Below are 14,637 nucleotides of genomic sequence, written 5' to 3' on the forward strand. Positions count from 1 at the left end.
AGGTCAGGCACAGAGAGGTGCAGGGGCCCTGGGGCCAGCACCTACCCTCTCTCACACACACACATACCTTGGGCGTCCCTGCCTCTTACCACTTTCCTCCTCACCTTGCTCTCCTAGTTTCTGCTGGCATACTGCCTAAACCCTCAAGAGGAGGTAAGGCCTAGAGGGCAACTGCCTCACTCCTGCATCCTCAAACTCAACCTCAACTCATTCATTCAACTAATTATTTACTAAGAATCTACTTTGTTCCAGGCATTGTGCTACATACTAGGAGACATTTTGAACAAACATATTTAAAAAGCACAGATGATAAGCAGTGCCTAATGGAAATAAATAGGATACTACAGTAGAAAATAAGGAGTGAGGGAGCATCTGTGTGGATATCTGGGCAAACTGCATTTCAGGCCAAGGGAGCAGGGAACATAGAGGCCCTGGACGGGGCAGGGAGGAGGAGACATGTGCTTGCCTGTTCTAAGAGCAGTGAAGAAATGTCTGGAGTGGTGTAAGTGAAGTGCCAGTAGAAGTATATGAGCTCAGAGAGACGTGGGGGTGGGAAGACTGGCCACGTTGACCTTGTAACCCTCAGGAAGGACTTTGGCTTTTACTCGGAGAGGAGAAGCCAGAGGAGTGGCATGACCTGGGCTTTTATGTTTTAACCAGGATGACTGTGTCTGCTGTATGGAGAATAGACTGTAAGGGGCAAAGGTGGAAGCAAGGAGACCAGTTCGTAGGCATGACTGCATTTATCCCTGACTAATCCCTAACTAGCCCACTTCCCTCTGCCTCCATAGCTCCAGCCCCAGTTCAGGCCCCTACATTCTCCTGCCTGGCCCCTGTAACAGCCTCCTGACTGGCCTTCCTGTCTCCCATCTGGCCCCTCAATCCTTTCTCCACCCAACGGCAAAGAAAGATTTTTAAAATGCAAATCTGACTATGCCACTCTTGTCTATTAAAGCTTCCATGGCTCCCCATTGCTCTTAGGACAAAGTCTAAACTCCTGAACCCAGCCCACAAGGCCCCATGAGGTGTAGTCCCTGCTGAAATTTGCTGACAGCCCTGCCTCAGGCCCCCATAATTGCAGTTGTGCTGATCTGTAAATTCAGCTTCCTCAAGATCTTTTTTCAGACTCTTACAGGTTTCCTTGACCCTCCAAGGAGCTAGAAATGAAAACTGAGTCCTTCTTTCTGGTTCTCTGTGTGATAAGCTTTATTCTCCCACCTTCCACCTTGAGAACCAAGGAAAGGGGTGAGGGCAGGAGAAACCCAGATGCTGCTTCAAGCCAGCCCTCCCTTCCCGGCCAAGGACTCAGCCCCTCTTGGTGGCACAGCAGCCTGGTCCTGGGGTAACAGCCCATGAACAGCTGAGTTAGGGGTGTTGTGACCTGCACTGTGAGGCCCAGAAGCCTGGGCTATGGGCCCAGAGAGTCCCGCTGACCACTCAGGGAGTTCCCTGCCTCCTCCTCCACCTGTGGGTCTCCCTGCCCAGCTTATCTGCACTGCAGCTCCATCCTGGGGCTCATTCTTACCCAGGGTAACAGCTTCTTGACTTTAGTCCCCACGCTAACCCCTGATTTGCTTCCTACAACTCTGGGTAATTTCCTGGTTTATCATTTTCTCACATAACGTTCAAAATTTTCCCACAAAATAGTCCTTAGCACCTCTGAAAAGAGGTGGAAGTCTAAAAAGAAATGAGGGTAGTAAAGGGGTCTCTAATAAGCAAGGACTGTCCTTCTGTGCCCCCTCTACCACAAGTAGGAAACTGTACTTGGAAACCAAATTTTATCTTTGCTCCTGTCTGATGTGGACCATCTGTGGCTGAAGGCAGAGGCTAGAAATCCCAGGAAAGGCTGCCAGAGGCCTTACCTGTTCCTACAGGGTCTGGGGTTGGCCTCAGCCATGTGGGCTCAGAGACCTGACTGACCAGCCCTGTGAGCAGGTCTGTCTCCCCAGTCTGACTGGGTTAGCGAAGCTCAGAGGCTGAAGCACCACACCACACACCAGCTCCTTTACCAATATAGGCAGCAGTGGAAGGACACTCGGCTTCTCTCCAGGGTATTCTTGGCCTAAAGGCACATTTCATGGGAAGCCAGAGCACAGTTACAGACTCAGAGGAAGTCTCAGAGGATGCAAATTGGGTAAGAAATATCATAGGAGCTAATATGTCCCAGGTCTTCATCTTCAAGTCCTTAGTGAACTGATATTACTCTTCCTTCATCTTCACATAAACCTGAAAGGAAGTACAGTTATTATCCTCACTTCATGGATGAGCTTAGAAAGGTTGAGAAACTTGCCCAGGTCACACGCTGGTCAGCTATCTCCATGGCAAGAACACCCAGGGCAATCGCAAGTATGCATCTTCCCTGGAGAACATTGCCTGTCCTACCAATGGCCCGGTGACTCTTGCCAGGGCACTTCTGAAGGGTGCTGACCTATCTCTGCTTGTCAAGGTCCCTAGACAGCCCAGAGTGCAGCTCAGATGCACCAGCTCTTCACACAGGGCCAGGCTCCTCCATGGAGCATGGAACGGTGGAAGATGAGCTGAGTCCAGGTGACCCCTGAAGCTTTGGGTCTGGGTGTAGACAAGGCTGGTGCCCACAGCACCTGTTCATAAACTCTGGCTTGCACGAACCCACCCCCACACCTGCCTGACTTGGGCCTGGGTCAGGTTCGGATCCCTGAGCTAAATGGGCTGTTCTGACTCCTCACCACCTCCCCCTCCTACTTCATGCAGTGCCTTCTCAGTCTGTGTTCCTGTCCACTCCCCTGCCTATCCCTGAGGCACCAGCCTCCTCAAGCTTCTGGCCCAGCTTCTCCTTTCTTCTCCAAATGCTCATTCTCAAGAGTGCCTTGGGTTGTTTGCAATACCTAATAGTAGATCCCTTCCAAACTGCCCCCGCCCTCTTTTTGTAGTCTCACCCAGTCCCACTGGAATTGGTCTGGGAGGATAGAGCTCAGAGGCCCAGCCAAGGGATGGTTCTTCCCCTACAGGCTCAATCTTAAACTGACTGTCCTACTGTGACTCCACTTAGGTTTGTACAGCACATGGAACTATACTCAATATTTTGTAATAACCTACAAGGGAAAAGAATCTGAAAATATATATATATATATAACTGAAATACATATATATTTTAAAATATAAATCTAAAAATATATAGTATATATATATATATATATGGAGATATAGATATATATATATCTGGATCACCGTGCTGTACACCTGAAACTAACACAATATTGTAAATCAACTACACTTCAATAAAAATTAATTAAATTTTTTTAATTAAGAATTTTTTAGGTCAAGTATGGTCTATCCTCTGCCAACCTTTCCAATCTCATCCATCTGCCTTTCCCAACCACTGGTTTAGTGTTCACATGGCAGGTGTCTGGGTTGGAGCAGATTGCCTGGGTGCCAGGGGGTGGCCCATGGATCCACCCGCCCCACATAGTTGACTCCAGGCCCTTTTGGTCAGAAGGAGCAGAGGCAGGGTTTGAACCTATAAATGAGGCTGCCAGGGTCTAGCCTTCCTCATGTTCCTAGGCAGCACCCAGTGAAGGGCAGCACAGGCTGCATCCTCCGTAGTCATATATAAGTAGGATGACCACATAGGACACCTCAAGCTCACAACTTCAGATATTCCAGGCACACTGTTTATAGCAACCAGCCACTGATATAGCAACCAGCTTCTCTGGGGTATCCCAATCTCAGCTGTGCTGCTTACTTCTCACTTTCTCTCCTGGACTCCTCGGAAGCTGAGGCATGGAACACATATAGAAACCTGCTCAACATGCATGGGTATGCAATCTGGAAGTACTGGGGGGTTAACACCCACACCTGAACCAAAGAAGGGCGGGAACCTATGGATAAATGTTGCCTACTTCTGAATCTTAGACATTTCTGAGACACATTCCCCCAGGTCCCCACAGCTGTAAACAACCCTACGCTGTACCTTTGTACTTGCTTTTCTTCTTCTCTGTTTTACTCTCCATCATCCCTTAGTCCTGTTCCCTTAGAGTCATTCCCAAATAGAAGGCAGTCTAGAAGGCAGACTTGCAAGGAAGGGATTCTAGAACTGGAACAGTCCCCTTTCAAACAGAGATAAGGACCCCATTACTGTTAGTAAGTAGGATGGTAATAATAGCAACATGCAGTAGCATCATTTACCAGAACTCCTATGATTAGAGATTAGAAAGAGACGCAAGGGGAAAGTGAAGCATTGGCTTGTGTCAGTGCTTTTTAATCAGGGGCTATTTTATCTCCCAGGGGACATTTAGCAATGTCTGGAGACACTGCTAAATGTCTGGTACCACTAGGAGAGTGTACTATGGCATCTAATAGGTAGAGGCCAGAGATGCTGCTAAACATCCTAAAATACACAGGACAGCCCCTCACAAGAAAGAATAATCTAGCTCAGAATTTCAATACTGCCAAGATTGAGAAACCCTGGTTATGGCACATAGAACACATGAGGACAATGGTGATTATAAGGATGATGGCCTTGACTGGCTTTTGCTAAGTGCTTTAGAAGCCTTGAAAAAAGAAAATGATAGTCCCAGGTCAGCCAACTCTAAACTCAAGGTACACTGTGAAAGCCAGGAGGCCTCCATAGAAGCTTTTAAAGAGACCTTTATCTCCTGCAGCCACAGGACAGACTGTGTTGGAAATCAAACCCAGGGCTTATTTAATTGATTTAACTATAAGGGTAGGAGAGCCACAACAAAAGGCTGCATGCATAGCTTTGTTAGGTCTATGACAAAGTCACGGCCCTGATACAAACTACACAGAACCCTGGAACATGGAACAGGGACATTTGGGTCAGCTAATTGAGAATTTTTAATTCCTGGATTCCCCTAAACCTTCAAGGCCAGCGGCAGCAGCTCTCTTCCCCATACTACAGGAGAGTAGCCTCTCCTTGCCTGGAATCCCTGCCAAGACTCCTCCTAAGGCAAGCGGCTCCAGAGGTGACACCTACCCTCCTCTGGATCCTCCTTACCTCCCCTCATGGTCTCTATACTAGAGTTAGGTTTCAGCATAGCCTAAGCGGGGAAATACAGTCCCTGATCCACAAGGAAATAGCATATATATTGAAAAAATGACAGGACCTATGTTCTGGTAGGAACAGGGGTAACATGTGGGAATTTATTAACCTGGAAGCATTCTCTCATTACACTGGGTTTAACATCCAAGCAAGGATACATAAAACCATCTTCATATGCTTCTGAGATGGCTCTTCAGTACTTGGATACAATTATGGCCTATGGAAATGAGGTGGAAATGCCAGAACTTTCTTGACAGTATCAAAGGAGTCAGAAGGCCCAGGGGAGTGAGAATGTTACATTGTTTTTAACACGCAAGACCAGAGAACCTATCACCAGATTATATTCCCAAGCCAAGTTCATCAGACACTCTCTTCACTAAGGCAATACAAAATGCACAGGTGCGGATCTCTAGCGTTAGTGGGGATGGTAGGATTCTAGAATAGCAGAGGCTGGATGGTGACACTTAAACAACAGAGGCAGGGTGGATGTAATTACAGACCAAAGGGCAACCAGAGGGCTTCAACCCATGGGATCTGTGGTGATGGCTAATACACCATGCTTTTCCTAGGAGTTAAATAAATGGGCAGATGACTATTACTTGACTTGTATAACAACCTCACCCCCAAAAGTAAGAGCTAGTGATCAGAAGGCTGATGACAACTGCTACAATGGAAAATAGTATTTCCTCATAAATTTCCCAGATTCAGGCCAGTTCACAAGCTCAGAGCCTATTAATTGAAAAGGAGGCCAAGTCTCTTTAAGGAAGAACCCTCCTATACTGCTAAAAGTATTTATGATAATTACTTCCCCAATCTTTCCCTGTAAGGGATATGTGGCTATCTCAGACTACTCAGGCTGCTATAACAAAATACCACAGACTGGGTGGCTTAAACAATAGAAATTTATTTCTCACAATTCTGTAGGCTGGAAAGTCCAAGATCAAGTGCTGGCCAATTCAGTTCCTGGTGAGAGTCTTTTTCCTGGCTTGTAGATATCTCTCTGGTGTCCCTTCCCATAAGGGCACTATCCCATCATGAAAACCCCACCCTCATGATCTTATCTAAACCTAATTATTTCCCAAAGGCCCCATCTCCAACCATACTTCCACACTGGAGGTTAGGGCTTTAACATATGAATTTGGGGGGGGAGGCCGCAATTCAGTCCATAGCAGTGGCCTTTAACCCAAGTAACTCTGGCCTGAGGAAAGGGAAAGACCCAGAGCTGTCAAGAGCTGTTGGATACAGAGTACAAGCTGGCCCTGATACCAACGGACAGGAAGCACCATTAAGGTCCCCCAGTTATACTGGGGGCTCATGAAAGCCAGGTGGTAAATGGAGTTCTCCTGCAAGCAAGTCTAACGGATTTAAAGATCCACACTGGATCTTTAGTAGTTCCCTGGTCCCTAAGTGCATAACTAGGAGAGATACACTTAGCAGCTGGCAAGACTCTAACATTTACTCCCTGTCCTATTAAATAAGAGCAATTATGGTAGGAAGGACCAAACAGAAGCCTCTAACACACCCACATTTTTGACCAATTTATTATATCAGAAGTAAAACCACCTCCTTGGAGGAATTACAGAGATTAGCACCAACATCAAAGGTTTTCTTCTTTATATCCTTCAGTATGGAGGATCAAAAGCTGTTTGTTTTTATGTGGGATGAATAGCAGTACATATCACTGTCTTGTCCTTAGGTTATGTTAATTCTCCGGCTCTCTGTCACAATATAGTATTTAGTGACTTTGTCTTGATATTCCATAGAACATCATGATGGTCCACTGTACTGATGACATAATGCTAATATATCATAACCTAGTGAGCAGATGTCCTAGTAAGACACATTCATACCAGAAGATGGGAGATAAAAAGTATGATTGAGGGCCTTCCATGCTGGTGAAGGTTTTTTTACCTTTTTGTTCCAGAGTGAGTTAAATGTATATAAAATTTGACAAAGTAGTAAAATGAACCCCTAGGACCAATATTATGGTTAATCTTATTTCATCTATATCCTCACCCCACTTCTTTCATTCCATATTATTTTGAAGCCAATTGGTGAAGTTATTAGGGATCCAGTAGTCTGAAGCATGCCAGGCCATCCTCTGTAAGGTAAAGGCAAGTTGTTGTACCCTGTACCCTCTACCACTAATAAAAAGACATAGTGCTTGGTGAGAATACTACTCTAACCCATTTAATGGGTGCCTTGGAAGGCTCCCACCTTTGAGTGAAGCCCAGAGCAAGAGAGAGCTCTACAATGTGTCTAACAATAGTACAAGGTTCCCTGCCATTAGGTCCACATGACCCAGCAGAATCAATGCTGCTAGAGATGTTCATGGTGATAAGGATGCTGGGTAGAGTCTCTGATAAGCCATAATAAAAGAGTTTAAGTAAGATCTCTAGGGTGCCAGAGCAAGGTCATGCCTTCTGTAGCAGGGAGCTATTTGCCTTTTGAAAAGCAGCTATTTGGCTATACCTGACAATGGGACATCAAGGGTCTATGCAACTAGAAATATCCAGTAAGAGCTAGGTATTGTCAAATTCTATCACGTCATAAGATTAAGCAAGCACATAAGCAATCCATCATATAAGAGAAATGGTAGAGTCAGGATCAGGATTGAGCAGGTCCATACAGTTCAGGTAAGTTAATGAACAGAAGGCTCAGACTCCATGACACCTACACCTCAGCTATACCAACACTTCTCCCTCAACTCAAACCTATGGTCTTACAGGGGTGTTTCTCTATAATCAACGGATAGAGGGAAAAAAATACTCAGCCCTGTCTCACAGGTGCTATCAGCCAAAAAATGGATTGTTTACCGCAACATAGCCCCACTTAGGAGTGGCCCTAAAGGACAATGGTGAAGGGAAATCCTCCCAATGGTCCAGCTATAAGCAGTGTACTTGGGCATTCATTTTGTATGGCAGGCGAAGTGGTTCAAGGTATGGACTTACATGTACTCATGGGCTATGGCAAACAGTTTTGTGAAGTGGTACCTGCTGGCTCTCACACATGTACACCCTGAAAGTGCAGGGGAGTTGACCAGTGGAGCCAGAACTAGTAAACAAATGCCTCTTCATTCTCTAAGGCTCTTTAGAAGGTCCCAGCTGGATCAAATCCCAATTACCCACAGCAATTAGGGTTGGGAAAAAGCTAAGGCAAGTGAAGAGTGAGGCACTTGCTTCAGGTGCAAAATTTAAGGGGGTGCCAAGAAATTCAATAATCAAGATAAATAATATTTTAACATAGTATTTTTAAAAATCAAAACCAATATAAAAATCCATGATGAACAAAACATCAAAATTTTAAGATACAATCAGTTATTACTAATTTTTTCCTTTGGTCTCAAGCTCTAATGTCACAGCACATCACTGTCACTGATCCTGGTCAGTACCAATGACCAGCTCAATTACACAGTCTTGTGTCGGCCTTACCTCCTTCCCTGTTCACTCTCCCCAGTCCTTCACTTCTTTCCTTGGGATCACTACTATAAATAAATGATCTCCACATATATTCTTATCTCGGGCTTTGATTTTTTATTGGGGGACAGGGGAGGCTGAAATCTAAGTAAGACAATGACCACAGGAAATATTGTTCAAAGAAGGATTCTTTCGAAAGGAAAGGGAAACACTATTAACAATTCTACTGGACTAATAGGCATAAATCAGAGCGCTCCTGGAACATCTAGACATATGGTCTTATTACACATAAGGAAACTGAGGTTCCAAGGGGGTAGGAAGGCCCTCTCCCTGTAGACTGGAGGCTACAAAAAATGAGGCAGAAACGTCTCCCACCTCTTAACCAGGGCCTGGAGAAGCAAACACACTTGTACAAAATCTCCAAAGAGATGGGCCCTTCAGCCTGTCAATCACATCTGCCTCAGGAACCCCAGGACTCCCACTGCAGGCCCAGGCTAGCTCACACAACAGCAGAGGGGCCTTAAGCCTGGACACGAGCAGACTGGTCCCTGCTCTGGTTACCCTGACAGAACTGGGCGGCAAACTGGACCTTCTCCTCCTCGCTTCCTCCTTCCCTCTGCTACCGGACCATGGGCTGTCCCTTCTGCAAACTTGAGGGCTCCAGTCCAAGAAGACTCTGGCAGCCAGCCTCGATAAAGAGCCCCAGGGGATCAAAATCAGAGCCCAGGAGTGGTGACAGCTGGGCCTCCATTACCGTGCTCTCACAAAGGACCAAGCTCCGCGTAGTATGTTCTCCAGAGGCCCCAACAGGACCCGGTAGTCCTTGCTCCCCACCTCCCCTCAGTCCGAGCTTGTCTCTGACGCACAGCGATCTTGATCATCCCTGTTTCCCCCTTTTCAAGGCGAGGCTCCGGGCTGTCCCGAAGCCGCCGTCAGGTGACTGAATCCAACTTGGGCGTTAGTGAGCGCCGGGTGGGCGGGCGCCGGCCACTTGCGCTGCGGCGGGCCAGAGGAGAAGGCGCGCTCCTGTCGCCCCTGCGCCCGCAGAGCACCGGCCCCACGCACTCGCCCATCAGCGCCCCGCCCGAGGCCCCCTTCGGGCTGGAAGCGTGAGAGGAGAGACCCCTGCCCGGGACGAGGCCTGTGGCGACGCCGACAGAAAGGGCCGAGGGCCGACCTCTCAAAGACCTTGCTCTGCGGCCTCGACTCTTCCCATTCGCCCGCTCGCCCGTGAGGCCCTACCCGGCAGCCCGGGGCTGGGCGCTCAGCACCTAGGGGGCGCGGAGGCCGGGGATGCGGCGCGGGAACTGGGCCCCTTTTCCGTACGGAGACGGCACCGCTGGCCTCCTAGCCTCCCCGGGGTGTCCGGCGGGGTCGCCGGGGGCGGGGAGCGGAGCACGGGCGGAGCCGCCCCGGAGCCCCACCCCAGCCAGCCCGCTGCCTCGCCCTGCCCCGCCCCAACCGGGATCTGGGTGTGGTCCCGAGTTTCTACCGTGGCTTCCAGCTTTGCGTCCAGCTCCCAGGAACCTTCCAAGGCCCGCAGCCCGTTTCCTGGGAACGGTGCCGGCCGCGCGCCTCGTTTTCCCTCAGCCGGCCTGGCCCGCGAGAACGTTCTGACGCCCCCGGGGAACGCCCTCCACCGCGCGACACTGTCCGGGGAACGCTCTTATCATCCCTCGTTGCCAGCTGCAGAGCAGCGGCGGTGAGCATGCAGGACTACGACGAGGTGACCGCCTTCCTGGGCGAGTGGGGCCCTTTCCAGCGCCTCATCTTCTTCCTGCTCAGCGCCAGCATCATCCCCAACGGCTTCAACGGTATGTCAGTCGTATTCCTGGCGGGGACCCCGGAGCACCGCTGTCGGGTGCCGGACACCGCGAACCTGAGCAGCGTGTGGCGCAACCACAGCCTCCCGCTGCAGCTGCAGGACGGCCGCGAGGTGCCTCACAGCTGCCGCCGCTACCGGCTCGCGACGATCGTCAACTTCTCGGCGCTCGGGCTGGAGCCGGGGCGCGACGTGGACCTGGAGCAGCTGGAGCAAGAGGGCTGCCTGGATGGCTGGGAGTTCAACCAGGACATCTACCTGTCCACCATCGTGACCGAGGTGGGTATGTGAGCGACCCAGTATCTGCATCAGTCCCCCTCGAGACGCCCTGGCAGTGCCTGGGTCAGCGTCCCCCACTCCTCATAAAACCTGACCAGCAGTCACCTGGGTTATACATCCAACACAGGTGTGCAGCCCAAGAGAGCAGGACTCAGGCTCATTCCCCATCGGTTTGTCTCGTAGGGAGGGGATGAAGAAGGGAGAAGGGAAGCAGTTGTCAACTGCCTTTTCCTCTGGCAGTTTCACAAAAGACGAAGTTGTTTCCCAAGAGCCTAGATACCGCCAATCCCAGGCTCCCCAGATGGACAGCCTGAGTCAAGTTCCTGCCGTAGGCATGAGGAGTGGGTGTGGGGGATGCTGCTGAGCCACCTGTAGACACAAAGAAGGGTCTTGCTGCTGGGCAGGGCATGGGCAGGTGTGGTCTGTTCCCTGGCCACAGGCTTCTGGAAGCATCACGGGATCTCCTGCTCTGCCATACAACTATGGTAAGGCTTGGGTCCTGTCCTGAGCCTCCAGTTTCTCTGAAAAGGAGCAGAAGGCCTCCTGATACTGGTGGAGTACAGGGAACTAGAGGAGGCATAACCCTGGCCCCAGGGCACTCATGAAGGGCCAGACTCACAGAGACCGTCTGAGCATAGGGCCCAGTGGTGGACAGAGGCTCCGGCTTATGCCATTAGCCGCTTAGCATCCTAAGTGGTTTGGTGGCAGGATTTCTAAGTTTCAGCAGTCAGAATACATACGTACTTTGCCCTCTGCATTTCCTGCTTTGCATCTGGTAAGGGCCAGGTGATGCTACGTCAGGGCACATCTCCTTCTGAGGAGGGTATCCTCACAGACTAGTTTCCTGCTATTAATCAGGCAGGTAGGATTCCCAGTTTCTGGCCCATCCTCTGCTCTATGTGAAAACCTGAGCATGGCCTCTGCTAGTCTTTTATCCCCTTCCCCAGCACAATGTGGCAATAATTAGACACCATGTCTGGCCTTGCGCTGAACACCAGGCTATACACATCTGGGGTGTGGGGTCTGCTTTTGAAGCTCAGATACCCACGGGGACACTGGCTGTGTTAGAGAGAGCTAACATCAAACCTGGTTAATAACAGTGTTCTGGAACCTGAATTCAAATACTGACTGGCTTGTTGTGTGACCTGGGGCAAAAAAACGGCCCTCTCTGTGGGAATAGCAGGGTGAGGAACTACTCTAAGAAGGGATGATAAATTTGAACTGAGTCCGGAAATATGAGCAGGACTTGTCCAGGCAAAGAACATGGAAGATTCTGGGAATGAGATTTCATAGATCAGGGTGGCTTGGAGTTCAACGGATGGCAGGTGAGGCTAGAAATGCCTACAGGGGCCTGTCCACAGTGGGCCTTGTAGGAATGTTGAAGAGTTGAGTATATTCTGAGGACAGTGAGGAAATAGTAACGGTTCCAAGGAAGGGGTAACATGGTCAGATTTGTGTTTTTAGAAAGAACTGTCTCAAGCTGCTATGAAAATCAAGAAGACCAGTGAGGAAGCTGTGGGAGTTGCTTTAGCAAGAGATTGGTGGCCAGCTGGGAGTGGTGGCTCTTGAGTCTATAAGACCTGTAGAAAGTGGGCTCAGCCTATGGAGCACCTCTGGATTCCCCCAGCATTGGTTCCATGCCTACCTTGGGCCCTGAGGTGGCCGTGCTTCTCTGGCTTTGATCCCCTAGCAGGGGCTCCTCGTGCTTACCCACCCTCTGCCCACAGCCTGATCCTGAGGGATCCAAAAGTAGGGGCCAGCTCACCCCACCTCAGTTCCTGGAAGTGTGGTCAGCACCTGAGCTGGAGCTGGCCCTACTGGCTGCAGCCCTCCTTGACAGCTGGGTTGACCTGTCTCTTTCCCCTTCCTTACTGGTTTTGTTCACCTCAGGGTGTGAGGGGTAGGTGGCTGCTGGCTTACAAGTCCGTAGCTATCCCTGTTGTACCCTGCTCACAAGGGCCTGTGGACACCTCTGGGGATGCACATCATCACACACTCACACACATGCACCACGATTTGCTTTTTTCAGCAGGCTTTCCCTTCCTTGCTTCCTTTTTGGGTGCTGGGAGTAAAATAAAAGGCAAAGGAGCACTAGTGGTTGGGAGGAAGGAGGGGAGAAGCATGAAAGTGAGTAGGGTGGGTGGTTCTTCCTAGAAAGGTGGTGGCACAAGGAGGAGCTCTGGAGTCAGACAGGTGGGTCCGTTCTGACCCCACCCCCAAGCACTGGGCTGACTTCAACAGGTTGCATCACTGCTCAATCAATGCCTCAGTTTCCTTATCTATAAAAGGGGACACAAGCAAATGAAAAGATGCTCAACATCATTAATCATTAAGGAAATGTAAATCAAAACCACAATGAGATGTCACCTCACATCCATTAAGTTGGCTGCTATTAAAAACAAAAACAAAAAACAAAACAAAACAAAACAGAAAAATAACAAACAGGATGTGGAGAAGTTGGAACCCTCATGCACAAAGTGTAAAATGGTGCAGCCACTATAGAAAACAGTGTGGCAGACTCAATAAATTGAAAATAGAATTATTGTATGATCCAGCAATATCACTTCTGGGTGTATATTCAAAAGAATTGAAAGCAGGATCTTGAAATATTTGTATACCCATGTTCATGGCAGTATTATTCACAATAGCCAAAGAGGTAAAAGCAAATCAAATGTCCAGCAACAGATGAATGGATAAATAAAATGTGGTATATACATACAGTGGAATAGTATTCAGCCTTAAAAAGGAAGGAAATGCTGACACAATGCTACAACATGAATGAAACTTGAGAACATTATGCCAGGTGAAATAAGCCAGACACAAAAAGACAAACTGTATGATTTCACTTATATGAGATATGAAGAGTAGTCAAACTCAAAGAAACAGAAAGTAGAATGGTAGTTGCCAAGGGCTGGGAGCAGAGGGAAACGGGGAGTTATTTAATAGATATAGAATTTCATTTTGCAAGATGAAGAGTTCTGGAGATTGGTTGCACGATAATGTGAATATATTTAACTCTACTGAACTGTACACTTAAAAATCGTTAAGATGGTATATTTAATGTTGTGTGAATTTTATTACAGTTGTTAAAAATGAGAATCATAAGAATGTCCAGCTTATCCGAGTTGTTGGGAGGATTGATGAGATCATGTGCCATGCTATATCCCGTAGCACCAGCAAAATGGGCATCATAGGTGGGTGGATGAGGAGTGGAAAGGGCAAGACCTCATCACCTCTGGCTGGGCACGATGGGCATTGTGGGAGCTGTTCTAAGGTCCAGGTTGCAGCCAGTATAATGGGTGATGAGACTTGCTGGAGGCAGAGCCCCTTTCCCAGGGTGGAATTCTAGGGCCCAGAGAATAGGACACAGGTCTGAATCTGCTGTGCCAGGGGGAGAAATGGCCTCAGCTCCCCAACAAGATCAAGCCCGGGGGCCCTGAGTAAGTTCTCTGCATCTCTCTGGCACCATACAGGTAGAGGGACCACCCTCAGATTGTCTCTGCTTTATACCTCTGAAGGGATCTCCTGATGGGCATACCCTCTGGGACAGAGAAGCCCACCTGAGCCAACCCCCTGACCCTTTCACAGGGAAGACGGGTCAGCCAGGGGCCCAAGGATGGCATGTTCTGCTGTGGAAATGCCTTTTAGAGAATGCCAGGAGGTGGGAACCTGGTGTCTGAGTTGGGAACTGTGTGGGTGTGTCTGCCTGTGTGTATAGGTATATAAGTAGTTTCCTTCCTCTAGGAACTCATGGGTGGAGCTGCGGGCAGCTATGCCCTTCCCCATGATAGAACGTCCAACAAAGGGCCTGGGCCTCTGGAGGCACTAGCCTTGTGATGTCTTTCTTGGGACCTGGGGTCAGGGCTTGGACAGAATAGGACACACTGATTCTCCACCCACAGCCCAAAGGTATGATATAGGAACAAGAGAGCCTTATCCTCTGCTAACAGGGTGCTTATAGGGGGCACTAGGAGCAGCGAAGGCGGGAACAATGAGACAGACCGAGCCTGGCATCTGACTGACAACTACATAGGACTCCATGTGGCAGCTCATAGGGATGTACCTCTTTTGGGGCCTGGGTG

General features: G+C 49.0%; 1 protein-coding gene across 2 annotated transcripts in view; it reads left to right on the forward strand.

The window, feature by feature from the left end:
- The first annotated feature begins 9,931 nt into the window (after positions 1-9,931).
- Positions 9,932-14,637, forward strand: part of SLC22A4 (solute carrier family 22 member 4) — a 42,736-nt gene continuing 38,030 nt past the window's right edge. For both annotated transcript variants that reach the window (XM_068535845.1, XM_068535846.1), the window contains exon 1: positions 9,932-10,555. In XM_068535845.1, the coding sequence (XP_068391946.1) occupies positions 10,163-10,555 (393 nt within the window). In that variant the 5' untranslated portion in view covers positions 9,932-10,162. The remainder of the gene's footprint in view (positions 10,556-14,637) is intronic.

The sequence above is a fragment of the Eschrichtius robustus genome, chromosome 2, assembly GCF_028021215.1.
Source record: "Eschrichtius robustus isolate mEscRob2 chromosome 2, mEscRob2.pri, whole genome shotgun sequence".
NCBI classification, from domain to species: Eukaryota; Metazoa; Chordata; class Mammalia; order Artiodactyla; family Eschrichtiidae; genus Eschrichtius; species Eschrichtius robustus.